General features: G+C 40.9%; 2 protein-coding genes across 4 annotated transcripts in view; one reads left to right on the top strand and one right to left on the bottom strand.

Moving 5' to 3' along the window:
* Positions 1-6,259, top strand: stoml3a (stomatin (EPB72)-like 3a). Of its 2 annotated transcripts, none has more exons than XM_020646299.3 (7): positions 1-2,089; positions 3,262-3,365; positions 3,557-3,629; positions 3,929-4,011; positions 4,134-4,337; positions 4,958-5,092; positions 5,177-6,259. In XM_020646299.3, the coding sequence occupies exons 1-7, from the start codon at positions 2,011-2,013 to the stop codon at positions 5,366-5,368; spliced, it is 870 nt and encodes a 289-aa protein (XP_020501955.1). In that variant the 5' UTR covers positions 1-2,010; the 3' UTR covers positions 5,369-6,259. The 2 variants fall into 2 exon arrangements, with proteins under 2 accessions (XP_020501955.1, XP_065816169.1); XM_065960097.1 differs by having other exon boundaries at positions 1-1,963.
* mtus2b (microtubule associated tumor suppressor candidate 2b) overlaps positions 5,473-25,726 on the bottom strand; it is a 24,542-nt gene continuing 4,288 nt past the window's right edge. The window contains exons 2-15 of one of the 2 annotated variants that reach the window (XM_020646297.3): positions 23,130-25,179; positions 22,571-22,763; positions 21,383-21,598; positions 17,472-17,618; positions 16,523-16,621; positions 15,230-15,426; positions 10,166-10,232; positions 9,556-9,770; positions 9,059-9,164; positions 8,895-8,968; positions 8,693-8,791; positions 8,483-8,602; positions 8,103-8,200; positions 5,473-7,964 (exon numbers count right to left, since the gene is read on the bottom strand). In XM_020646297.3, coding sequence (XP_020501953.2) covers positions 7,757-7,964; positions 8,103-8,200; positions 8,483-8,602; positions 8,693-8,791; positions 8,895-8,968; positions 9,059-9,164; positions 9,556-9,770; positions 10,166-10,232; positions 15,230-15,426; positions 16,523-16,621; positions 17,472-17,618; positions 21,383-21,598; positions 22,571-22,763; positions 23,130-24,950 — 3,660 coding nt within the window. In that variant the 5' untranslated portion in view covers positions 24,951-25,179 and the 3' untranslated portion in view covers positions 5,473-7,756. Of the gene's footprint in view, positions 7,965-8,102; positions 8,204-8,482; positions 8,603-8,692; positions 8,792-8,894; positions 8,969-9,058; positions 9,165-9,555; positions 9,771-10,165; positions 10,233-15,229; positions 15,427-16,522; positions 16,622-17,471; positions 17,619-21,382; positions 21,599-22,570; positions 22,764-23,129; positions 25,180-25,726 lie in introns of both variants that reach the window. The other variant, XM_020646296.3, reaches the window with a different exon arrangement.

Here is a 25,726-nt window from a genome sequence, read left to right on the forward strand (position 1 = left end):
TTCATAACAACCTCCTGCCATTGCCACACCCTCTTCTGCAAAAACTCAAAGTCAAGGTCTTGTTTGTTTGAAGTTGAAGAGTATCCAATGGAAGGCCTACAGAAGGTTAGTTCGAAATGGGACAAAAATAAAAAATATTCCTTGAAATTAAATCAAAATGGCCGACTTCCTGTTGGGTTAGCGTCAGGAAAGTCTGACCTTGTGCCTATGTCAAGGGGTTATAGTTTACTGCAGCCATCTGGAGACTCAAAGTGCAACATTTTTCACCTTTTCTCACGCATGTGCAAAGTTTGGTGAGTTTTAAGGACATTTTCAGGACGTTTTAGAAAACCTTGCCAGAATTTCTTTCAAGACTTTTCTTGGAAATTATAAGGAGTTTTAGCGGAAATTAAATATTATTTGAAATAATTGGGAAATCTCGTGGAAATTCGCCGGGACTTTCATCAAACAATTTCTAGAATTTGGGTAATTTTCTTGGAAGTTGTTGAGAAATGTAAAAAATTTTGTGAATTTCAAGATTCAAGGAGTTTTGTTGTTAAAATGTTAATGTTTTTAATTCATGTTAATGTTTTAAAATTTGCAGAAACATTTTCTCTAGAATTTCAGAAAAGTTACATGTGTACACTTCATGTTCACTTGGGAACATTCTTTGAAATTGTTAAGGAATTTCATCGGAAATCTTTAGGAATTTGGGATTTTCAGCACTTTTATCAGAAATGTTTGCAACTTTTAAGAAAATGTTTCACCAGCTTACCCATTTTCATTTTTCTCATCAGTCAGCCTGTTATGTACCAACACAGATTTCTTGATCCTTTGAGCTTCTTTAATCCCGTCTGCCTCACCCTACTTCTGTTATTTCTCCCACCAGCCAGCTCCTTCTTTCCTGTAAGCTTCTGCCATTCAGTGTTAAAAGTCCACCAGTCAGCCTGTTTCTTCTGCATTTGTGACTGTAAACCAAAGAAGTCAGTTCAAAACTGTTAAAAAATAAATTCATTAAAAGGAAAAATTGAAAAGCAAATCATCAGCAAAACTCATTTTCCAAATACATTTATTTTTAAAAGGAGAAGTGAATCACTTGTCCTTTTTGAAATACTTAAGAAAAACAGCAACTTCTTGGAAAAATGAGGAAGTGATTTGACCTTCCAAAAAAGGTGAAGTTTTTAAATTAAAACTAAAAAAGTCAATTTTCAAATGGTTCGTCTTCGACGTTATATCTACTGTAAAAGAGCAGAGGAAGCATGTGTGTGTAGAGTTAAGAACATCTGAGCCTGGGTTAAAGGTTAAAGGGACCTTACTGAGGAAAGATGGTAAAAAGACGCATGTATGCTGGTTATTATGATTGTTAGCTTAACAAGATTAGATAATGTTTCTATATAACTCTAAATTACACATTGTTACTATTACAATGTGTGGTAGATGTAAAGTTGATTACATTTGTTGTTTCTTAGGTAATTTGTTGTGGGTTTACTTGAACATTTTTCTTCTCTTCCACTGGGCCTCACACATACTCTTTCCATCTTCGTTTTACTTATTTTCATATTTTAGTTTGAAACAACAAAAAATCTAATACATTGAAAACCCCCTGCCTAATTTTTCAACAATGAAAATGTTGGTAATCTTCCATTATAAAGTAAGGAGAGAAACACTCATGACTACATGTTCTTGTGCTAGCACAGCTCTCATGTTTCCTGACTGTTTGCCTCCCATTGTTTATTCATAACCTGCACTCAGCAGGTGTCAGACTACTGGACGTGCATGTTAGAGTATAATGGGAGAGCACAAGAACTGGAATTTAAGATTTCTAATGCAGAAGTCACATAGAGGCTGATTAAGCTCTTTAGTTCATGTTACCTGTGGGCACCCACTAGGTGAGGAGTGAGAGTATGTGTGTGTCTCAGGATCATTAAAGCAGCAGGTGATGAGGGAAGGGGACAGGCCACACCCCCACAGGGACGACAGACAGGTAAACAAGAGCAACTCTGTTCCATCACACTGACAACACACTCACTAATGATCTCAACAACATCCAGCACGGCTGACATGGTTACACAAGGAAAATTTCAGATCAACGCAGAGGACAATGTCGAAGGTAATTACTTATGTTGATCTTTTAAAACAGAAAATCTTTTGTTTGGAGGTACAAAGTGTGTTTCTTTAGGGAACTGGAAACTGTAGGATTGCCTCTGATAGTCAAAGAATCTCTTTGTTACCACAGAGACAATTTAGAGCCAGGTTATTGTATTAGATCTGTACTTTTATAAAACACTACCTACCACACATTTAAACATTTTTTGTTTCCCTAAATGTTCAGAATTATTGAACATCTAAAACCATTAAATAATAATTATTGAAGTTACAACAGTACAGCTTATTGTGTTGAGGGGGGGAAGGTGAAGGAAACAGAAAACAGAAATAAGGCATGTAATAAGGAAAATCAATTTAACAAATATTGATCATATCGTTGTTTTCATTAATTGATTATTTTATTCATGGGAGTAGTTCATACCAGTCTTAACTGGCACAGGCGCTTCTTAGACATCTATTTAAACTACAGCATTATTCATGATCCATTATCCTGATAGGCTGGATGTATTGTCACACACACCCCCAACCCCTTTTTGTTTTTAACTGAACATTATGACATATGAAGAGAGCAGAATACTTCTAAGTTTATTAATTTTGTGTTGTTTAGTGAGATGCTGCAAATGAACATGCTTTGTCTGTTTAAAAAAAATGTTGCTTTAGGACTGTTTTCAGACCGAGGACAAGCGGAAACTCAGACTGCTATACAGACTTGTACACATTGTGTGCTGTCTCTTCAGTCGATTTGATGTTCTCATAACTCAAGTTGCTGCTATACTTTCTATCCACAGCATTAGAAGCACTCTAAAGCTCAGCATGTTGCTGCTTCTTTCTGCAACTGCACCAAACTAGTGCTGAGCAGATTCTTTGATTGATTTTTTATAGACTAAGTGACTGATCAGCTTCTTCTTTTTTTTTTAACAGCCATCACATTAAAGATAATGAAAACCTGCAGCCATAGAAAGTGAAATTCTACAGTAAGGCTTGAAAGTTACAGCTTCAGCATTTCATAGCAGATGTATACGAAGAGTTCAGTAGCTTTACACAACCCTACCTGACTTCCTTTGACGTTGCGTGTCTTCCCTCAGAGATTAATTAAATCTGGTGACACATGAGCTGACATGCAAACACTGCACACAACACACTACTCCAACACAGCGTTTATTTCTCTCTCTTCAGATAAAAACTCAGGCAGGCTGGGATGTTTCGGCTGGATTTTGGTCATCTTTTCCCTCCTCTTTATAGGAGTGACCTTCCCCATCACACTCTTCATGTGTGTTAAGGTAGAGTATATAATAAACCAGTATAGACTATATATTTTTATATTAACATGCACTGCATGTGACGACTTTTATGTGATTACTTCATCATTAACTGTTTGCCTGACTTATGTCACACATGAGACATTTTAACAGATTGTTTTTTACTGTCTTTCCTTGTCTGCTCTGTATGGCTGACTGTTTCTTACACCCAGATAGTGAATGAGTATGAGCGAGCCGTCATTTTCAGACTCGGACGGATAACAGACAGGAAACCTAAAGGCCCAGGTTTGTCATTATAATGCCTATGATTACATGCTTTAGTGGGGGATTCTAAAGTTGGTTGTAAACAGTGATACAGTTAGACTTTATCTACTTAGAAACTACAAACTGCTTTCACAAAGCCATCATGTCATTTTAGATGATTCACTCCGATGCTCTGTGAATGGGTGACACTTGTTTCATTTGGTTCTATATTATTTTATAACTTTCACAGTGGACTAGATGATTGTCTGGATGGATTGTTAAAGCTCTTTTTGAACTATGGTGGTGTAAGAAATTAAAGCAGGGTCTTTGTTTCCTTCCAGGACTTTTCTTTGTTCTGCCCTGCACTGATAACTTTGTGAAGGTTGATTTGAGAACTGTGTCCTTTGACATCCCTCCACAAGAGGTACATTTTCTATTAACATCAAATTTAAGTTTTTTTCATTTGTGTCTTTCCTGTATCAAAAAAATGCCTTGGTCATTAAACTTTATTGGTGGTAAAAATAATAGAGTTTTGTTTCTTTGAAGATTCTGACCAGAGACTCAGTGACAGTATGTGTGGATGGTGTGGTTTACTTTCGTATACATTGCCCCATCTCCTCCGTGGCCAATGTGTCCAACGCACACTCATCCACACGTCTGCTGGCTCAAACCACCCTGAGGAATGTGCTCGGCACTAAAAACCTGGCAGAGTTGCTGTCTGACAGAGAGGGAATATCACTCAGCATGCAGGTGAGGAGAAACGGTTTGAGGACAGTGTAACATTGAGTTTCAATAAATGGCTGAACAGATTTTTTAAACATTTATAGACGTTAAATAAACCTTACCTTGGTTGCTTTGTCTCTGAAAGTCAAATCCAGCATACCAGCCTCCATGTTTGCTTTTTAAACAATTAGTTAATGCCATGACCTGTTGGATGATTTGTTTGTGAAGTCATTAGGAGGTCAATAAAACCTCAGGACACTGTTGTTGAAAAATGACAAAGACAAACTCCCCCTCGTTGGTTCTGAGAACCGGAGTAGTTAAGCTTTAACTCAGAGGTTTCCTTTCTCTATTAAGCTGCTGCAGTTGTTTCTTTGGCCATTAGGGGGCACACAAACTACAAAAGGCGCTGACACTGACAAATGTGTCAGCAAATGTGTCACTCTGATAAACCTCCAAAATAACATGTTCTTCTTTTTACCTGCTGTCAGAGATTGTTTGCATAAAGCTGCTGTCTGCTTCTTTTTAAACAGCTATTACAAGAGTGATGAGCTGGAACAAGAGTCATGTGGTTGATATATTATTATGACAAAACTGATTTGTGGCTTTAAGTGATTGCTGTTTATTTGTTCTCTAATATTTCCCTGCAGGAATCTCTGGATGAAGCCACAGACCCGTGGGGCATAAAGGTGGAGCGTGTGGAGATAAAGGATGTGAAGTTGCCCCAGCAGCTGCAGAGAGCCATGGCAGCAGAGGCCGAGGCCAGCAGGGAGGCTAGAGCTAAGGTGAAGGTGGCGACCGAAGACTCCCCTGACACTCTTATCACAAAGAAGGCCGGAAAACTGACCGTCTGACTCTCTGCATTTCAGATTATTGCGGCAGAAGGAGAGATGAATGCGTCGCGGGCTCTGAAAGAAGCCTCTCTGGTTATCGCTGAGTCGCCTTCTGCTCTGCAGTTAAGATACCTGCAGACCCTCAACGCCATCGCAGCCGAGAAGAACTCCACCATCATCTTCCCCCTGCCCATAGATGTGATTTCAAACTTTATGCAGAGAAAGTGAGATAGGCTCTACTATTATTGTTATATTCATAAATATAACACAGGATAGAATAAAATAATCATATATTATAATATATATCGAAACCAGAACTCCCTTTTGTGCACTTATTTTCTTATTGTGATTTAATACTTGAATACAAAGTGCAACATAGACAGTTTAGACATTAGTGTCTCATCACTGATCACAAAATTTTCACCAGCTAAGCTACAGGTGCAGTTCTTGAGGAGAACAGAAAGATAAATCAAATGCACAAGAAATGTAAACACAAATAATGTACAACATTATAAAGACATGCGTTCATAAAAACTCATCCATAACTCTTGAACTACTGAGGAGGCTCTTTACAAGAGAAGTCCTGTAAACAATGAACAAAAGTCCAGACGTCACATGAAACAACATCCTTCTCTGACATTGGATGTAAACTGTAGAAACAGCACTTCTTCTCGTGTTTGACAAACATTCACTTAATGAGCACATGGCCATGTCCACGGGACACAGAGACAATCAGTGCAATCAGAGAACCTGATGGAAAGAAAAATCTTTTCCAATCATTTTCCTTAAAGTTGAGCCCACAGAGTCAAACACTATCAACTTGTCCTGACAGAAAATGCAAATCATCTCCAACCACGTCCCTGTTGAAGCTGTTTACCACATTTGGTGTGTCTTGTGGAGCTGATCTTTATATCATATTACTATAAACAAGTAATTATTCTTCAATCTATCTTTGCATACTGCACCGATCCCTTTCAAATGGTTTCACATATTCTGTACATCCAAATCATTTTTCACAAACGATATCTTGCAAAAGTGACACTTGAGCTGAGAGGTTCTGTAAACATAGGCAAACAAATGAAATGTACAATTCATTCAAATTAAAAAGCTATGGCAGTTGCTTCTCCTCAACACCTGAGATTATTCTCCACAATGAGACATGAGGTATTAGTTTGCTGATTTTCAAGACTTTTGTTTCTTTTTTGATACCTTTTGATTTGGATTTAGAATTTAGCCAAAAGTCTGTGGGAGATAAAAATGCTGAGTGAATGACAGTATGCCATTCTGTTTTTTTTTTTTTTTTAATCACTTAAGCTAATCACTTTTTGTGGTGAGGTTCAAAACACAGAAAACAAACATCAATGAAGAAAACAGCAACAATCCAAGTCAACTTTAAGAGCAACGATGAGGTACACTCAAAGAAAGAGAACCTATTGTTAAACTTGACACCTACTTCATAATGAACAGATGTTGAATTTTCTTACATTTTGACAAGAACTGCAATGTTTGCACCGCTTATGGCTGATTCTGCAATGACCTGCAGATATACAACAGCTACAGTACATGATAACTGCTGTGTTTTATTTCCTCTTTGGTGCTTCTTACAGATCCTGCACTTTTTTCTTTTACTTTAGCGATTTAAACTGACTGAAGGTAGGGGGCGCCATCTCACCCAGAAACTGTGAGATTTGTCTAAAATTGGAAATATAATGATTGATTACTTGTTTAAATTTCTCTATTTGATAAGAAATCAGAGGAAACTACACCTAAAGTAATCCTTACATAATATTCATTAGAACTGGAAGACAGAACATGCTTTAAAGAGAGCAATTCATGTACAGTATGAATCAATTATTATCAATAATAAAGTAACATTCTGTTGGCAGTTCAATGGATGTATGATGTTGATCTTACATTTCAGGTCAGCACTGATATTCAGTGGTTCAAGTGTAGGATGTAGGATGGGTGTTTGAGGTTCAATCATAGGTAGTTGTTCAAACACTCCTGATATATGAGAGATTTCAGCATCAAAAGGTCAAACTAACCCCAGAGAAGAGGCCACACTTTGACGGTAACTTACTGTAGGTAGACCTGTGTTGCCTGTGCCTTGATCGAAGTTGCTGGTGGAAAAAAAAACTGGAAAGAAAAGGCGCTTCTTGAGTTGGTGGTTGCACTTTTCATGTTATGTTTCTCTTGTACATCCATCATCCTGATCGCTGGATGAGAAGGTGCAAGTGTAGACGTAGATGGAAAAACATGGGAATGAGGCACAGTATCTCTGATCCTGCTCTCTGATGTATTATGACCGGATCTTTCATTTGCCGCTGCATCACAGCACGTCTGTTTGTGGGGTTGTAGAGGGAGAATTAAAAGAGTACAGAGAATTCCCTTTTTGATCGTAAATACAATTCTTCAAGTCAGACGTTAAAAATCCCAGGGTATTACTTTGGAAATGCATCACACATACAAGCAGCATTCCCCCACAAAACAATCTGATGTGTGTCTGTCCACCTCCATTGTGTAAAATCCATCCCTGGTCTTCGAGAGGAACATTCAAAGAGTTATAAAATGCCAGATAAAATAAATAGTTTGATACAAGAGCTTCCATTCAGAGGGTCATTGATGGTAGGAGTGAGGGCGGGCAGGGGAGCCTGGTCCAGAGAGGGGTCGATGGAGGGGGGAGGAGCTGGGGGACATGTGAGGGCTCAGCTCGCCTGTCTGAAGACGCCACAGCAGTTCCTCGTTGGTGCGACTCAGACGCTTCTTTTCGTTGCTCTCTTTCTCCACGTTCACCTGCAGGTTGGCATTTTCCTCAGAAAGATGCCTAAAAGGACACGTTACATTTAAAAAATATATATATATGCCCATACACTTTTGCAGCAGAAGAAAATATTTTACCTTTTGCAACTATGTTTGCACTATGTTCCACATCTTCACCAGAATGCATTTTAAGTGAACTGACCTGGACACAGCGAGGTTCTTGTCTATTCTTTCCTTCAGGTCCTCATTCTGCTGCTGCAAAACCTGCACTCTCTCCTCCAGGAACACGTTCTTTTCAGCCTGCTCAAAAACAGAAGCGGTGCACAACATTAAATTCTTCAATAACATTTGAAATACAAATGTGTTAAATACTGAAGGTTTACATGGGAGACAAACTTCTTTCAAATAAAAAGGGCTGCATAACTCCCTTTGTGTCATTTGACGCTGCTTAGATGTAAAATGGAGTATGATTACCATTTCTTTTTTTTTGTCTATTATTTTGAAGACCTCACATCCAGTCAGCGCAAACAAAAAAAGCTGTTTTCTTTTGCTGCTTAACAAAAGCAGAAATTTGAAGCCTACTATTTTCTCCAGCTCCGTGATTTTCAGCTCCTGTTGATGAATTTGTTGGTTCTTCATTTCCAGAACTTCCTTCAGACTCTTCAGGTCCTCCTCGATGTGTTTATATGGGGCCAAAGCATCCTGGCAACAGCAGATTGCATTAGTAAAAAAGCTCCATCAGTCATTTAAACCCAATAAACAGACTTTATATAGCTTCTGTCCTGTAGTTACCACTATCTGCTCATCTGTGCTCCTGCGCAGAGCTTCTTCAAATCGCTTTGCTCGATCTCTGAGGCTTCGGTTCTGAAACGTCAGCGTGTCCACCTGATCCTGGTGTAAACGAGGATATTAACATGTCAATTATACTTTATGTTACAATTATACTCACAACAAATAGTATCTTAACATGTTTGTGTAAAATAAATCTTTTTACCTGCAGTGACAGTCTGATCTTTGCAAACTCTTCTTCCAGAGACTTTGTCTGCTGTTCATGGGCCATCTTCAGATCTGACATCATAAAATAACTGATTATTAGCTGTCTACACCTGCCTGCAGCAATTCAGTTGGTACAGCCGATGGTTGAAATAGTTTGCTTACTCTTCACAGTCCTGGCGTGCTCCTCCTGCAGTGTGGCCAGTGTGTCATTGTGAGCCGTCTCCATCTCCATCAATGAAGCCTCATGGTTTTCACTCATCTCCTCAATCTGAGGCCAAGATTTAAACGATACGAAGTCAAAAAATAACTTCAAACACTTACTTTCTTACAAACATAAAGACAGATTAGTGCATGCACACACACTAAAGGTGTACTAGTCTATACAGATATCAGCATATGATTGCAACCTTTGCAGCACAGGGACGAGATTTTGGAGTCAGAGGGGGTAATGTGGGTAAAAAGGTCATATGGAAAGTGAAAGAGGCTACATGCAATGTCTGACATGAATTCCTGGAACCAATTATCTGTGATTGGATGAAAATTTGTCATTTTTTAAAATACATTTTAACAGGTGTCTGCATAGAAGTTCAGATAACACTAGGGCCTTAGGAGTCGTCTCACACACACACACACACACACACAAACACACACACACACACCTGCTCCTGCTGTTTGAATTGCAGCTCCTCCAGCTCTCCTCTTAGCTCGGCCTGCAGGCTCTTCGCCTTGGCCGTGTGCTGCGCCTTCAGCCGCTCCTCCAGCGCTCCCAGCTCCCTTTGCTGCTTCGCCCGCAGTCCCCGCAGCTCCGTCTCGAAACGACGCTCCTGTTCCTCCTTCTCCTGCTGCAGTTTCTCCCAGTGTGCCACACTGAAAGCTGCAACACAACATAGAGTTTAGGTCCGTTTCATTCCTTAGTTTCACTGGATAAAATAAAGGTGATCAAATACATTCCTAAAAAGCAATGTTCCAGATAAAAAGCATTTAACCACAACGTATTCAGTTGGTCTAATATCTTCTTTTAATAATTCATTATATGTATTTTCGCCGGATGTTGAAATGTGTTTTTTAATCAACACAATTAACCCCATCATTATTTTTTAAGCATTTCTACAGTGTGAGGAATATTTCGATCAGCAGAGTGGATTCCCAGGGCCAAATCTTCTCCACCCCTCTGCAATGTATAAAACATGATGTACAGTAAGCAGTGTATGACTCACTGCTTTCTCTGCTCCCTGTGGTGCCATATCTGTCACGCTGTATCCCACTTACCCACTTCATCCCTGATTCTGGCGAGCTCCAGGGACAGTTCCCTCTCCTTCACAAAGGCACTCTCACTCTGAAATGCAAACATAGACAGCAGTGAACACCTATGGCCTGTACAACGATATCTGAAACACCCGCTGTACCACTGTAAAACTCTGAGGGAAAAGTGATGTGACAGCGTCAAACAAATTCCACATTCTGAGGACAGGAACTCTCTCGTCCAGGTCTACACTCCCTCCCGCCCTTTACGCTCTGCCAATGAAAGGCGCCTGATCCAACCTTCACAACAAGACCCTGAAGTCTCTAACTAGACTCTTCTCCTCTGTCGCCCCCCGGTGGTGAAACAAACTACCAAACTCCATTCGATCTGCAGAGTCCCTTTACACCTTGAAGAAAAAGCTAAAGACCCTGCTCTTTCATGAATACTGATTACAACTGTCAATGTTGTGCTTTGCCTCTGTGCAGAACCTGTCAGCACCTGTGTGTCCAATCGGACTTCAAGCTGTTCATTTGCACTTACTGATTTTGTTTCCTCCTCTCTAGATCTTTGCTTGTGCTGTACTTACTCTCTGATGATGTGCGTCGCTTTGGATAAAAGTGTCTGATAAATGAATTGTAAATGAATTGTAGGATTTTCATTCATATCAGTGTATGAGGTACAACAAGCTAAAGTCATACAGTCTGATATAACAGCACTGCACTCTTTTAGTTTTTTTTATGCTTATGCTAGAGATTGTATTCAATTACACAGTGCAGTTGTATAAACCAGAGAAACATGAAGAGGAATGATCGTAAATCAACCTTAAATGTAAGCATGTACATGTGCATTCAAGGATTAGAGCTTCACAATATTGCATTTTGCAAAAGTGTTACCCTACTTATCGCTTGTTTCTGTCTTGTATCAGCAAAGTATTATCATGATTCAACCTATCAGATAATGTGGTTAGCAATAATCACAAACCATTTTGAAACTCTACAAAATCACATAATCTGCAGTGTCTTTTTAAAAAAAACTCTTTCCTATGTTGTTGGTTTTCCAAGATGCCCTGACATAAGAGTGGCTGAGGCCATGAATTACTGATGAAACATAACAATTAAACCCCTGTGTGTGTTGACATAATACAATACACTGGACTGGTAATTAAGCACAACAGTCTACTGCACTGATTATTGTGTTTGTCATAATATTAGACGTGCAGCTTCTTGCTCACAGATCACTAAATGTCAAAGGAAGGGCAACAACAAAGCGTGTCTCGGTTTGGTTCATTACAGACATAAACATGAACTTCTTTCTCTGCAACATTACAGTTTGACCTCAGTGTTATTTTTTTTATACTTCATCATGGAGCACAAGAGTTAACAGTAGTACACCGTTTGTGGATACGTTCAAATCCAAAAATGATTTGATTTGGCATTATCCACTAGGGACTCCTCCTGACTATTGATCACATCCCTAAACACACGGTGAAACAGCTCCAGATGAGATAAATCAGAGATCAGACAGCAGAGAAACAAAGAGAGAGAGAGAGAGAGAGAGAGAGGCAGGGAGCAGAGGATGAAATATGTATGAGACTTGGGAAGCCTCAGCAGAAATGATGTCACCCTCTAAAAGGTCTGCACACATAAAGTCATCAGGGAGACACTGCTGTGACATCATGAGTGATGAAGGATGGTCAGCTGCTTTTTTTTTCATTTCATACACTGCAGCTCCACCTCTGCTCCGACCCATCATTTCCTCTGTCCTGCCCTAACGCCTCCCCCCCCCACTGCTTAGATCTCCAGGGAGCTATGTGACACGCATTCTAATTTATCTGTCTGTATTCAAGCTTCACCAAGGCAACATGATCCCCATTTAAAGCTGCAACTGATTGATTGCATTATTGATTATACTTTGGATTATTTCTGGAAACCTTGTTTTGTTTGTAACATCAGAAAACTGTTTAAAAAACTGTTTACAATCAATCAGAATCCAGGTTTGTCCATCACTTATGAGATTTTCATAAAATTATCTAAAGATTGATGCCCATCTATTTCTGTCAATTAACTAATCGTTTTAGCGCTGTACAGTTTGCCTCCAAAAATGTGCTTATTATATCAAGGCTCCTTGATCTGGAAGAGTTCCTGTTATGATCTTATGAACCTCTACAGAGTCTGCACCCGTGTAAACAATCCTGTTTTAGTAGGACTGTAACCCACATCAGCAATGTGCAGCAGACTTTTTGTTCAGAAGAGATTCATACTCCACTCGACATAAATAAAGCAGCAACTACAGCATGAATTTCATAAGCAAAGTAATGACATGATTAAGGTGGATGAGAAATCTCAGCCTAAGGAGGAATCATGAGTCTTAATTCAGAGTTGTCCTATACAGTCGGTGGCATGAAATCTCCGGGATGTACAGTAACATACGTACAAGTAAGGCACAATGTGTACAGTAACACAGAAACCTTAGCAAAGCATTAGTATGTTATGTAACAAATAAAATCTAAGAGAAAAGAAAGAGGGACAGTGCGACACACAGCTCACTTTGACTCAGCATAATCCTGCAGTTTTTCACTCTCTCCACCAGCTCTGTCTCCAGGAAACAAGTGAATATTATGCTGCTATAGACTGATACACTCACACCCCACAGCCTCCCCCCCCCCCCCCCTAAACACACATGCGCACAACCACATCAAGAAATCCTCTGTGCTGAAGCAAACCTGCTGCCTGCAGAAGATGCTGTCTTTACCGTTTGGTCCAGACAGCGCAGAGGAGAGAAATGGAGCCGACAGCAGCAATGGCCCATACCGGGCGAGTACACAACAGCATCCCTGGCAGCACGGATGACGGATGAGAGAAGAGAGAGAGAGGGAGGGAACCAGGCGGAGGAAGGAGAGGGGAGGAGAGATGAATCGACTGAAGCCTCACCTCGTTTCCTGGTTTGCGACCGGCATTCCTCCTGCTGGAACAAAGACTGGCAGCCCCAGCCCAGCTCCGTCTGCCCTCCCCTTAGAGCCCCGCCAGCACACTCATATAACATTCACACGCATGGCAGGGAGCAACACACACACACACACACACACACACACACACGCACACACACATGTGATGCCTCTTGCATCTTTTAGAAAAAAGGAGTGGAGGCGGAGAAGATTGGGGGAGGGAGATGATCAATAAGTGGCCAATTATCTTCTCTGTTACTATGCTCAGAGGAAATAGCTTCATATAGAGATTTGACTACACAACTCAAGGTGATGATGTCCAGACTGCAGCTTTGAGTGAAAAGTCTTTTCCTTGTTAATACACAGCTTAAACTTGGTCATGTTCATGCATAAGTCAATTAGTCTTTTTTTAAATTCTTCAATCATTCCTGTTCAAGCACCAATACCTTCAAAAAGGCTCATCAGCATATGTTGTCACTGCTTGAATTCATCTGTAAATCCAGACATATATAAGCAGAACTGAATAGAGGAGTAGTAATAAATCACAATGTCAGGAGGAGGTCCATGGAGAAGAGATTGAAGCCTATAGCTCCACCCATCACAGCATATCGACCCAAAACTACAACATCATAGCCAGTTAAACCCGGCTGTATTGGACTTAAATGGATAGTAGCTTATATGGGGTAAAGTGTTTGAGGCTGGCTATCATGTCCACCTGTGGTTTAGATGTTGAACTGAACCCACATTGCCTTTTGTACATAATATATATGTATTCAAAAGGAACATCTTTAAAGGGGAGTCATATCAACTCTTGTTTGTCTATATATATAAGACTGATATATTTTAAAGTCCTCCTCCTGTCCGACTTTTAGTTCTGTTGGTGTCTGACAACCAGCCTCTATAATAGCACAGCGAGGTCCAGCTCTAATCTTATTAATCTCCTCCCACTGTAGAGCAGGACCCGTGTGGGTGGGGCCGGGAAATGGATGAAATGAAGCAGAGGACCAGGAAAGGACAACAAACAAAGCGCTTCATTCAGGTTTTAGAAGCAGAAATATCAGTTACAGTGTGCAGGTAAACTGTCTGGGCCACCAGAGGCTGCATGATGCTGCGTTTGAGACTTCAATAAATGACTATCTTACACAACAACAAGGACTTAATGAGATGCATCAACCAGCTATTTGAAATAAACACTCAAAAGGTTTAAATCCCACTGAGTCAAGCGTTCATCAGTTGTAGGGCAGACCCAGCATTACATGCCACACAGTGAAATCGAATGCATTTTCATACACATCCAAAAAGGAAACCCTTCAGGAATCCGCAGGATCTCCCCACAGACTGTTTCACAGACACGTCCCGCTGCTTCAGAGCGAGTCACAACTTATTCAAAAAGCCACAACAATCAGATTTTAAAGCAAGTGCCAGTTCTTCCTGAACACTAACAACAAAAGGCAGATGCTGCAGGTGTCCTTTGTGTTAGCAGACAAATCACACTTTGTAGTTTCACTCAGAAGTCTGCAACAGCTTTCCCTTAGTAGTTTTTAACAGCAGAGCTGTGTTTACTGTCCTGAGAGATGGCTGCAAAGTGAATGATAGTAAATAATCCTTGTTGCAAGCTTTTGGTTTGAATTATCAATTACAGGATCGACATTCTTTTTTACGAGTGTATGCCAGTAAATGGCCACTTTGTTTTTCATGTTACAAAGTGTAATATGACAAACGAAGTGGCAGATATTGGAGAATTGCTTTGGATGGGCGATCAATCCATCATGTTAAAGTTCTGTTTATGAAGTTATGGTATTGAAACAATATAAAGCAGAGGCACGCAAAGGCTGGAAAATTCATTCCTGCTGAACATCCAAATGTTTAGAAAAGAAAAGATGAAATTCATGACATCTGTGAGCTAACATGTCAGATAATAAAAAACAACAGGACCCTTCTAGGCTTAAATTCTGTTAAGTTAACTTAAATGTAATGCTTCCAAAGCAAAGCTTCCTTAAGATGACCTCAAGAAAATAGGAGAAAGAGGGGATTTCACACCTGCCTTGCTGCAGCCCTGTCTTTAAACATGAGCTGACACAAGTTGGATTTCTTGCTTTACTATTTAAAAGTCTTAGTGATGTTCCAGAGCTATGAGGCATCCTACCTTGAGACAGAAGTGCTGGGTCGTGATGCTGAACACATCCATGCATAGGGATGCCTTCTTTAACTGGGCCTGCAGGCTCTGCAGCTGCAGCTCCTGCTGCTCACAGCGTCGACGCAGCTGCTGGATCAGAGCGCGGTCCAACTCCTGGTTCCTTTCAGTCTGAACAGCGCCACCGGCGCCTGCTGTCCGCCCACGAACTGTAGGCAGTCATAACACATTTTTTATTATTTTAGTTTAAATTTGGGTACAAAGTAAATCTTATATTTCAAAGTAGGGTCATAGAGTATGTATTCTGTAATCTCTGAAATATGTGTTTCAGCAAAATCTTGTTTGGACTGGTTTAAATAATTAGAGAACTAGAAGAACAAAAAACAAACATAACAAGACAAATGTTGCATCATTAATGACCACGCAAGTTACTGATCGAAGAAAAGTCAAGTATTAGCTGGTTCCCGATTCTTTAGTCTATCTTATATCACTGTAAACTGTTTGGGACTAAAAGCAAAGAGACAACTTACTTAAGGTGCAATAATTATTGCATTCATATTTTTAATTACTTTGATTCCGTCAAATTTTCCAGAAATCAATTAATCAAAAATTAAATAACAAGCGGCTTCGTCAAAGAAAAAAATCTACTAACACTGCAGATGATATAAACACTGATGGTCTTTCAGTTTTAAACACTCCGGTTAACACATTAAGCATTGATTGATTGATTGATTGATTGGAACATCAGTGGTTATGTCGTCCCACAAGAACAAAGAGTCTATCTCACTCAATGTTTCTCAAGTCTTCTCACTGTTTAAACCAATAGCATTCTTTTCCTCTCTCCCCGCTCACACTCACACTGTGAATATGAGAGTTTCATGTTAGCTGTACTGGATCTGTATCTGCTGTTCTGTCTGTCTGCTCACTGAGAGAAGGACAAACTGCTGACTTGTTCTCGTAATCTGACCCTGCAGGATTTCTACCAAAGGAGCACATCCTAGCATTACAGCTACTGTTGCTTGTTGCTATGGCAACAGCAGGCTGTCATGGGTCTTGTAATAAAGTGGTGAGGGGGAGAGGCGGATGGAACGTCTGCAACATTTAAAGCTACAGTAGAGGTTGGAGATGTTGCACCATTGAGCCTTTTCTTTTACTGCACTAAACACACACGTTACTACAAACCCATCTCCTTGAATTTAATTTCCATATCATTTTTAGGAATGGAAAGTTTAGATGTATACTGTGGTTGACACAGTTTTGGGTTCTAATGCACACACAGGCTGCAGTACGATCTCTAAGACTCACCAGGGGACTGTGGTTTAGGAGAAACCACTGCAAATCTTTTCGGAGGGGACTTCGGTGGCAGTACAGCTTCAACCTCTTTCTTCATCTCTTTCCTAGAGGCTGAAAAGTAAAGAGAAATGTTTCAAAACATACAGGCACATTTGAAATACAAGAAATCACTCCTCATAGTGTAAATGTAAGTTGAAAGAATCATACTATCAATTCAAGTTCTTAAACCTCACTTGTTTAATTCCATTCAGGTAACTGTTTACCCCCAACTAAAAAGTCTGTTAGTAAGATGCAGCTGCCACTAGCTGGAGCTGCTGCTTCACCTTCTCCTGCAGATTCACTGTGTGACCACTGGATGGTGTTCATGCTCCACATTCACTGCAGAGAAGCCGTCGCAGGCTCAGTGGTGTACAAACTAACAACAAAGACACTACATGAGCAGAGAGGAGCACACATATTGATCTGTAGCACTGCTGTGATGCAATGCTAAGCAACAGTTAGATTCAGAAAGAAGAAGCTGTGTTCAGGATGTTATTTGTGTTTCGTTTAAAGTACAATTTTCCTTATACCGTACAGTTAGTGTTTTTTTTCTCATTTTGGAAAAAAAAAAAATGTTACACCCAGGAGAGAAAGGTGAGCTTTTGATGAGCATTGCACACAAAAAAATCTCCCCAGTTACTCCTCCTGTAGTAAGCAACATAGAAAAATACACATTAAAGAAGTCATTCCTGTGTATTACAAGCAGAGGATGAAACTGTCCTTTCAGGGCAGGGAAGTACTAACATGAGGCTCTTTAAATCTCATGTTTGATTTCCATGTGGAGTACATTTCACCTCCCCCTGTTAGCACACGCTCATACATCTAAACTCATTGAAAATGACTTTAAACTGGTCTCTGGAGCTCCACATGCGCATTACATGTACTGTATGAACTGCAGGCAGGGTGTTGCAATTGGACGTACCGAGCGGGGAGCAGCGCTGGGGCGGCAAACTGCGACGCTGCAGACTGGGGGCGTTGGGAGGCTGCAAACGGCTCTGAGCAAGGGGCGTGTCAGTGGGGGGCGCTGTGGCTTTGTGGAGAGGTGTGTCATCGCTTCCACAGCCGGGATCTGAGGACAGGTAGAGAAGCCAAAAAAAAAGTCATATATCTTTTTGTTAGTTTAAAGTAACCATTTGGTGTAAGGCTGACACACAGGGTAGAACTTTGTCCATAGTGCTAAAATATTAAACAAACACTGTCAGACATGTTCAGCCTAGCTAGGCATCTACACACTTTCTAATTTAAACTACACAAAACCTTAAGGCCACCTCATGGCAGGGTTTGACTTACACAGTGGTTCAGGGGTGAAGCTGTTTCACAAGTAAGACAGTCGCTGGTTTGAAGGTATCTTGGACCTCTCTGTGCAATTTGAACATTTACTCACAGTACTGCATTTGCTTTTTCTTACACTTTCAAAACTCACTGTATTGGCAGCAGCAACAGCAGGTTTTTAGAGTTTTTACTGCTTGTGTTAGCATAGACTGTAGTGATTTATCTCTGGCCTTCTGGCAGAAAAATGATCTAGTCAGCACGGTCCTTCATCTTCATCCACAATCTGTGTATTGAAACTGACTGTACTGGAATATACTTGACCACTAAAATACATACGTCTCTTGGTGTGGTGTATTTTGCTTTTTGTGTATGTTTCATTTAGTTCACTTTCTGTCTTATTTTTTATTGACCAGAGCTTAAGGTTGTTTATTAAAATTTAGGGTATAAATCAAACCTTGTGGAATCGTAGTGTATAGTTTGAATTCAAGTCGATGTAGTTTTTCTTTCTTTTAATATTCTTTATAATAAAAAATAATCAAATGTGCAGATCACCATTTTCCCCTTGAGAGTAGTTATTTAAAACTGTAAATATTCACAAGGACAGGAAAAAGAAACAGAACGCTGCAAACATCTTAATTATTCATAACAGCTGTTATAATGCCGCTAGCTTTCTGTGGAAATGAAAGGCTTTGATTCGTAGACAAACTGAGGCTGTAGGAGTAGTCCTAGAAATCACAAAGAACAAAGAGCAGGGAGATCTTCACTCGTTTCATGTTAACCCACAATATTGTTTATTAAGATTTCTCCAGGAGGAACTTTGAGCCCTTTCTAGATTCCATCACTCTACAGACTTTTCTGCATTTGGTTTAATCTGTCACTGTAAGTGAAGGCGCTCACATTACTTATCATGAAATATTCAGCTCATCAATCAATACCAGTGCTGACACATGCAGCACCTTAAAGACACTCAGCACCCTGTCAGAGTGCAGAGGGACAGGTTTGTGACCTTGAATAAAAACATCAATATTCTGATCAGAGAAAGAGTAAGTCAGAGGATGGTTCAAGGAACCAAAAGTCAGGGATTAAAAAACAACCATACTGCAGAACAGTCTACCACATTAGCGACCATAGCAACACAAATTCAGATTGGGAAAGAGACAATTAAAATATCCTGACGTCAGAACGCCCAGGGTTGCTGTGAAACCTCCGCTGAGATCACAGAGACTCTCCTCACTGCGACAGAGATTGAATTCACCTGGGAGAGTCGACAGAAGCTCTTTTTCTCTCTCAAAAAGAGGCTGAAGAAGCCGATTGGCTGAGAGGGGAGCCTGACTCACTCTGCTAAACGCTTGTTTCTCGCCTGCATGTACAGAACAAATCCCTCCTCTGCTGTAAGCTTCCTGTGATCAGAGCTACAAGAGGAAACAGCTCTTCTTTGCTGGTGACTAATGCACAGGACACACAGGTTAGGACTATTGTAGATACATGTGTTTGGACTATTTTATATAGCTTATTGTTGTCTCATATCTCATGTGTCCTAATACTCCATCTTTATTTAAATCCAAACAATCTGGTCTGCAGGATGCACATATATCGAAAAAGACATGCATTCAGACTGATATCTTAATCATTTTTTTGTGATTACCCAACTGAAATGTACAGAAGTCAACATATGATATTAAATAGGACTGCAGTAGAACACCTTAATGTGAAGCAAGTTTTAAGGTTTTAGAAAAAAGCGGGAAACCAGTCAAAAGAATTTAAATTTGTCTACACAGTTACCTCACATTAACACACAATTTAAAAAAAATAAAAACTCCTTATTAGGATAAGAAAATACAAAAAGGGACGAGATTCATCCAGAGGAAAAGAGGCTTTACATTCACTACATGCCTCAGAGATTTGTGCTGGTTCATCTGCTGGGAAGTTGGAACTGGTTATGCACAACATATATTTGGATTAAAAAGTATATAGTAATATTTAGCAGCTGCACCATGTCTAAAACGTGTCTGAAAATCCAGAGGAGGCTCATTTTACTGTGATCGAATCCAGAGGAAATCTGCAGACTTCTGAAGTGCATCCTCGATGGATGTGGCTGCAGTTGAGGCATACGGTGGCATACTAATAGAACATCTCTGTCTGAGCCAACAGCCTGAAGGAAAACACTGCTGTGCAAGCTGCCAGTCACACAGTATATACGCTGCCTGGGCTGCTCCAAAGCTTTTTACTTGCTGGTAGACACTCATCTATTCAATACCACATCAATATAATTACATTCTTTCCTGTTTGAAATAAATACAACAATTTAAACAACAGCTCTACAGAGCAGCTAACAAAGAGAAACATCCATAAAAGACACGGAAGCCACACTTACATGACTGCAGGTTTTCATCTTCAGCCGTGGAGGTTTTCTCCAGAATAAGTGTTAGAAATGGCACGAAATAACACAGTAAAGTGTACATCTGAAGGCTTAAAGGAGGGGAGCTGAAGCAGTGAGGGAAATCATTATCTGGCTAGACTGTAGTGAAAGTTTGAGGAGGAGACCCACAGGCGAGGAAGAGGCTGGTCAGAGGTGTCAGCGTAAAAAAAAAACTACTTCACAGGTTATCCTGTCATACCACACCCTGAGTCTCTCTGTACCACACAGTGCAGCCGTCGACTCCACTTTTTCATTTCAGAGATTATAAATAGAGAGGCAGAGACTGCTGTTGACATGTGAAGTAGTTAGGGTGGTTTTGGGGGGGGGGGGCATTAGACAACAGCTGTTTTTCTGCCAGCAGCTAAAGAAGGCGTTTGAATCCAGCCGGTCAGAAAGAAGCAGATAAGATGGAGAGGAGAGAAAATGAGCAGTCAGCTTTCTTCGACTGGAGCAAATGTGGGAACACTTGAGCGATGAATTCATTAACTCATCATCATCATTCTTGCTAATCAGAACAGAGACAGACATTTCCTCTTCTGCACATACAGTCAAATCCTACAGAATGTAAATATTCATATAACTTATTTTTGCAATGAAATTATTTGGAAATCTGGTCTCATTTCAAAGTAAAGCTGTTTAAGGTGTAATCTTTCTGAATCAGTCAAAGAGGATATAGGGGTTGATTTCAATCCAAAAGGGGAGGAAGAAGAAGGATTCCTTTTACGTCATGTCTTATCATTTTTCGGACAATGGTTGGTTTGAGTCAGCATTTTGAAAAACTGAATCTGCTGTATCAATGACAACGTCCCAGCTTGTTCTGACTCATGACTCATGTCTCTATTCCACACAGAGATAGCAGCAGCAGAGAGAGGAGAGACTTAGAGATTTCTTCATCAAAGCTGCTGTAGTGCTGCAGTTTTTTAGCGCGAGTGAAAAATGTAAGGAAATGAGTGGTTGTTACTATGGTTACAGAGGCAGCCACAACTACAGTAGAGCTACAGTAATGAGGAGACGTAGTAAAACAGAGCACTGTATGTCTGATGTCTGAAATACTTCTCTTTTATGGAGCCGCTGTTATGTCAGGTGAAGTAGTAACAATCTATGATCTTAATCTATGAGTGTGTGCAGACAGGAAGACTCACGCTGAGCAGGTCTGCTGGGATCACTGTGACTGCTGTTGTTTGACTGGTTACTGGACACAGACGAGACACTGGAAGTTCGGGTGAAGCCAAAGGTGGCCAGACGGGCAGCTGGCAGGGTGGAGAAACCCGGGGCACGGAGACCAGACTGACCTGCTTTGAGCAGGATGCTCTTGGTGGTGGTCTCTGGCCCCCTTTCGGCTGACCTCTTTTGCTCTGCTGTAAACGAATCAAAGAATATGAACTGAAACAGAAGCTGCAGGTGACTCTCAAACCTTTTGAGATACACTTGGTTTTGTTACTTAGTTTTATTCACAATCTCACGGTTTTTTTTTTCCTTCTTTTTTTTTAATTGTCTAAAGATAATTAACTAAATGAAAGAAAAACAAACCTTCTCCCCAGCTTGGAACAAAACAAAGAAAACATGAATGAGAAATGACATTACATTCTTCGTTCCCATAAAGGTGGGAACAGTTTTCTTACTTCCTATGCCCGTGATGTTATTCATAGCTGCAGGGTGAATGATCATATCATGCTAATTATTATGAGGAAAATCCAAAATGTGTATTTACATTGATATAAAAGGTGGCACAAGATTTATTAGGAGGGGCTATGAAAAAGGAATTGTATTAATAATTAAACAAATCACATCTGCTCTGATGAGTAAAAGAAGGATTCATGCTGTCACTAATCTCATGCTGGTATCACAATGACAAACGTATGACAACCTTCACTGAGTGAGGAAATCTCCATTTACACCACAACACCATATGTTGAGCCTGACTCAATTTGAATATGAGCAGGTAGAAATATGCAGCGAACATTTCTTGGATGCGCGAGTTACATTTTTGTCAAATGATTTGCACTTCAAAGAGATTAGGTGCCAAAAGTCGAGCCTCATCCATACGCATGTTAAGCAGGAAAAAAAACACATCATTCTGCGAGAATATAAATTCACTGCAGCTCGATAACAACAAATCTGGGGTTGCATTGAAAAGATCACATAAACTGTTTCAGTTATTTGGATCAAACAAAAAAAAGAGTGAATATCATGAAAAACCTGTCGTATACTCTTTATAATCGCTGATAACAAGTCATGGATAACTTTTGTTGACACTTCATGTGCATTCTCAGTGAAATATAACCATGAAATCTCACTGACATTGAGTTCATTCCAGTTTACTATCTCACCTGCATGGTCCTGGTGGCCCTGGGTGGACGCCCCGGCTGTCTGAGCAGAATGGCTTGGAGCCGCTGCTGACCTTTGACCTGTCTGCTGGCTTCTTGTCTTGGCTGCAGGCTGCCTGGTGACGGCCCCTAACCCCAGTTGAGGCCTCAGAGCTCTTGGGGAGCGGTACACACTGCTTCCCTCTTGGACAACATGCTGTTGGGGTGGACATGAGTCAATAGATAGTCAATGATCATCACAGAAAAATATTGTAACACTAACACTAATTTGTAATATTACAGATTGTTTATAAAGGGACATGATGAAGAACTTTATTTCACAGTAAATTAGTCAACTTTATTTGGCCCATTATTTACAGCCAAGGGTCAGTGTTGAGCCTGTGGTGCTGTGACAAGGACCTAGCCTCAGTACATGGCTGTGCTCCAACCACTGAGCTAAACTGGAGCCTACAATTGTTGTTATTCTCAGTCACCAGCAAGTTAACCTGCTTCTTAAGCATCAACTACCAACAACCTGCTTTTGTTTTATGTGACTAGCTCAAATCTAACGCTCCTTCCTCACCTCCTGGAGATATTTCTCAGACATATCCTCGTGAAAACTGCTCGACTTTCCACTCTGCCTCTGAGCGATGGTGCTGCTTGGAGGTTTCATTCCAGTCACAGCCATGTCTGGAGGGCAGAGTCCCGCCTTCTGCATCTCCTGTCGATATTTATCAAACAGCAGGTTGGAGGAGCAAAGCACCTGTGTGGATTTAGGCTGAGGACCAGCTTTTAGATCTTTCTGAGCTGGCGGGCTGGGGTAGGAAGAGAGTCTTAGTGATGAGGCCTCCAGTGAAGTGTTTGGTTTTGCTTGAGGGTTTTTTCGGACATAGGTGATGATTTTCGGTCGGACATTTTTAGGCTTCTGGGGAGGGGAACACCTCTTGGGCTCAGGTTCTTTCTGCTGAGAGGCGACCGGTTTGGGGATGCTGCTGCTCAAACTTGTTTTGACCGTCGGTTTGACTGTTGGACTGAAACCTCTCTGAGGGGAGGCGCTGCGCTCACAGCTCAGCGCCCTGATGCCCTGGACCTTTGCTGGAGAACCGGGCGGTCGTCTTTTTGGGGAACAGGAGGTAGTTTTAGGAGAAGAAGGAGTTGCTGGTCGACTGGGGCTTCCCCACGGCTTCCTTCTCTCCAGACTTGAAGAGCTGGACGTGACCATGTTCTCAAAAGAGCCCTGCTTCCTCAAAGAGTTATCAAAGGAGAGCTGCTTCTTGAAGGAATTCTCAAACGATGGCTGCTTTTTAAAACTCCTGTCAAAAGAGTTTTGTTTTTTTAAAGAGGAATCAAATGATCCTTGTTTCTTCATGGCTTTGGATTCAATGGATGATGACTGGGTCTCCTTTGTGCCTGTTCTGGGTGGGCTGAAGTTCACATCAGGTGTCTCATCAGCTTGTGTGCTTTTATCCATTTTAGTGTTGCTTTCCTCATGTGATTTTGTTGCAGTGGGTAAGCCCTTGTGCTCAGTACTTCTCCTTTGATCACAGTCTTGCTCTGAATTGGTATTCCCTGCTTTATTTCTCTGGTTATTGTTCCTCCTGCTCTCCTCAAGGACGTCCTCCCACAAATTTCCACAGCTAACTTGTGCCTGTGATATCAAATCCTCTGATTGAAGTGTTGAATTCAAATTCATGTCCACATCTTTTCTGTGTTTTGTGCTTTTTCCTGAATAGCGGGAAGGATGGTCCCTCTTACTTTTCTCTGTGACAATGCTGCAAGTCTGGGAAACCAGAGTCAGGTCTTCTGAGACGGAGTAAGGACCAGAGGCATTGTGCCAGGAGTCTGTTGTTTGGGTCCTGCCTGCAGTGTCCAGAGCTGTATCCATGTTTGAAAAGGTAGAGGGACAGGTCACAAAGACATCTGTTTCTGAGCTTAACTCCGTCCTTGATGCCTCCCTGCTCTCAGAGACATGCGAGACACTGGAGTCCTGCTCACTGGCACCATGCAGAGCGGATTGCCTCTCCTCACTGCTCATATTATCTGCTGGTTGTTCTGGTCTGGCTTTGCCGCAGGAGGAAGACTGTTCACGAAGCGCCTTCCGCTCTGTCAGCCCCGCGAAGTCCTCCCCGTCTCTTACCAGGTAGGCCTCGAGCTCCTGACCCTCCAGCATCTCAAACTCAGCCAGCTCGGGGTCATCACACTGCGAGTCCGTTCCCCAGATGATGACTTTATCCTGCTCTGATTTTTCAGTCATAAGCCCCGACAGAGTGCCAGTGTTCCCCGTCCTCCCGCCATCTTCTGTCCCGATTTCATTGGCGTTGGCATCCCCATCAGCAAGCACGCCCCCCTGCTGGTTATTATTTCGCAACTCCCCCTCACCCAAGGGCTCTCCTCGATCGCACATTTTGTAAAAAAAAAAAGCTCTGAGATTACAGCACCCTCAGGAGCAGTTTTAAAATCAATCATCCATGGCAGCCATCATAAAAAGTCTGTGCGGCCATCAAAGAGTGTTACTCGCACAGCAGGGGGCTGGAATTCATCTTTACGTGTCGTTCCAATACGCCAGTGATCAGACTGTTGAACATCATCTCTAATAACCAAGATAGATCATCTTCACATCCAGGCTCCTTATCCTGTTAAACACAAAGATAACAGTAAACAATTGCTGGAGACGTGACAAAAAAAGATATTTAACAGGTGAACGCTCTTAAAGAACATAACAAAGAATAAACTTGATTTTTTTTATTCTTCGTCATGAATTGATAAAGTCTTTATTTCATGTATGACATATGACATTGGACAAGGATTCTTTCAGAGTCCTTAATGGACTGTTGTTGTGAACTTGCAGAAACCCTGTGGAAGAACAGAGCTCTTACTTTCTCTTCTTTGGTAAAAGAAAATCTTCATTAGGTTATTACATCTCAGAGGCTCTCGCTAGTCCAAAGGGCATCATTGTGAATTCAATGCTTAATTAGTCATAACAACAGCGAAACACTTTGGAGTCATTGAGAACAATGTAATACATCATGTTCACAGATCTAAGGGACATAATAATGTGATCCAGTTTCAGAGGCAATCAATTCTTTACAATTGCAAAACAAACCTTAAACCAGGACAAACTTCATCCAGTGGTTTGTTATTTGCTGACATGACTATGTAAACTGACTGAGCATGCCAGGA

The sequence above is a fragment of the Labrus bergylta genome, chromosome 11 (genome assembly GCF_963930695.1).
Source record: "Labrus bergylta chromosome 11, fLabBer1.1, whole genome shotgun sequence".
Taxonomy (NCBI): Eukaryota; Metazoa; Chordata; class Actinopteri; order Labriformes; family Labridae; genus Labrus; species Labrus bergylta.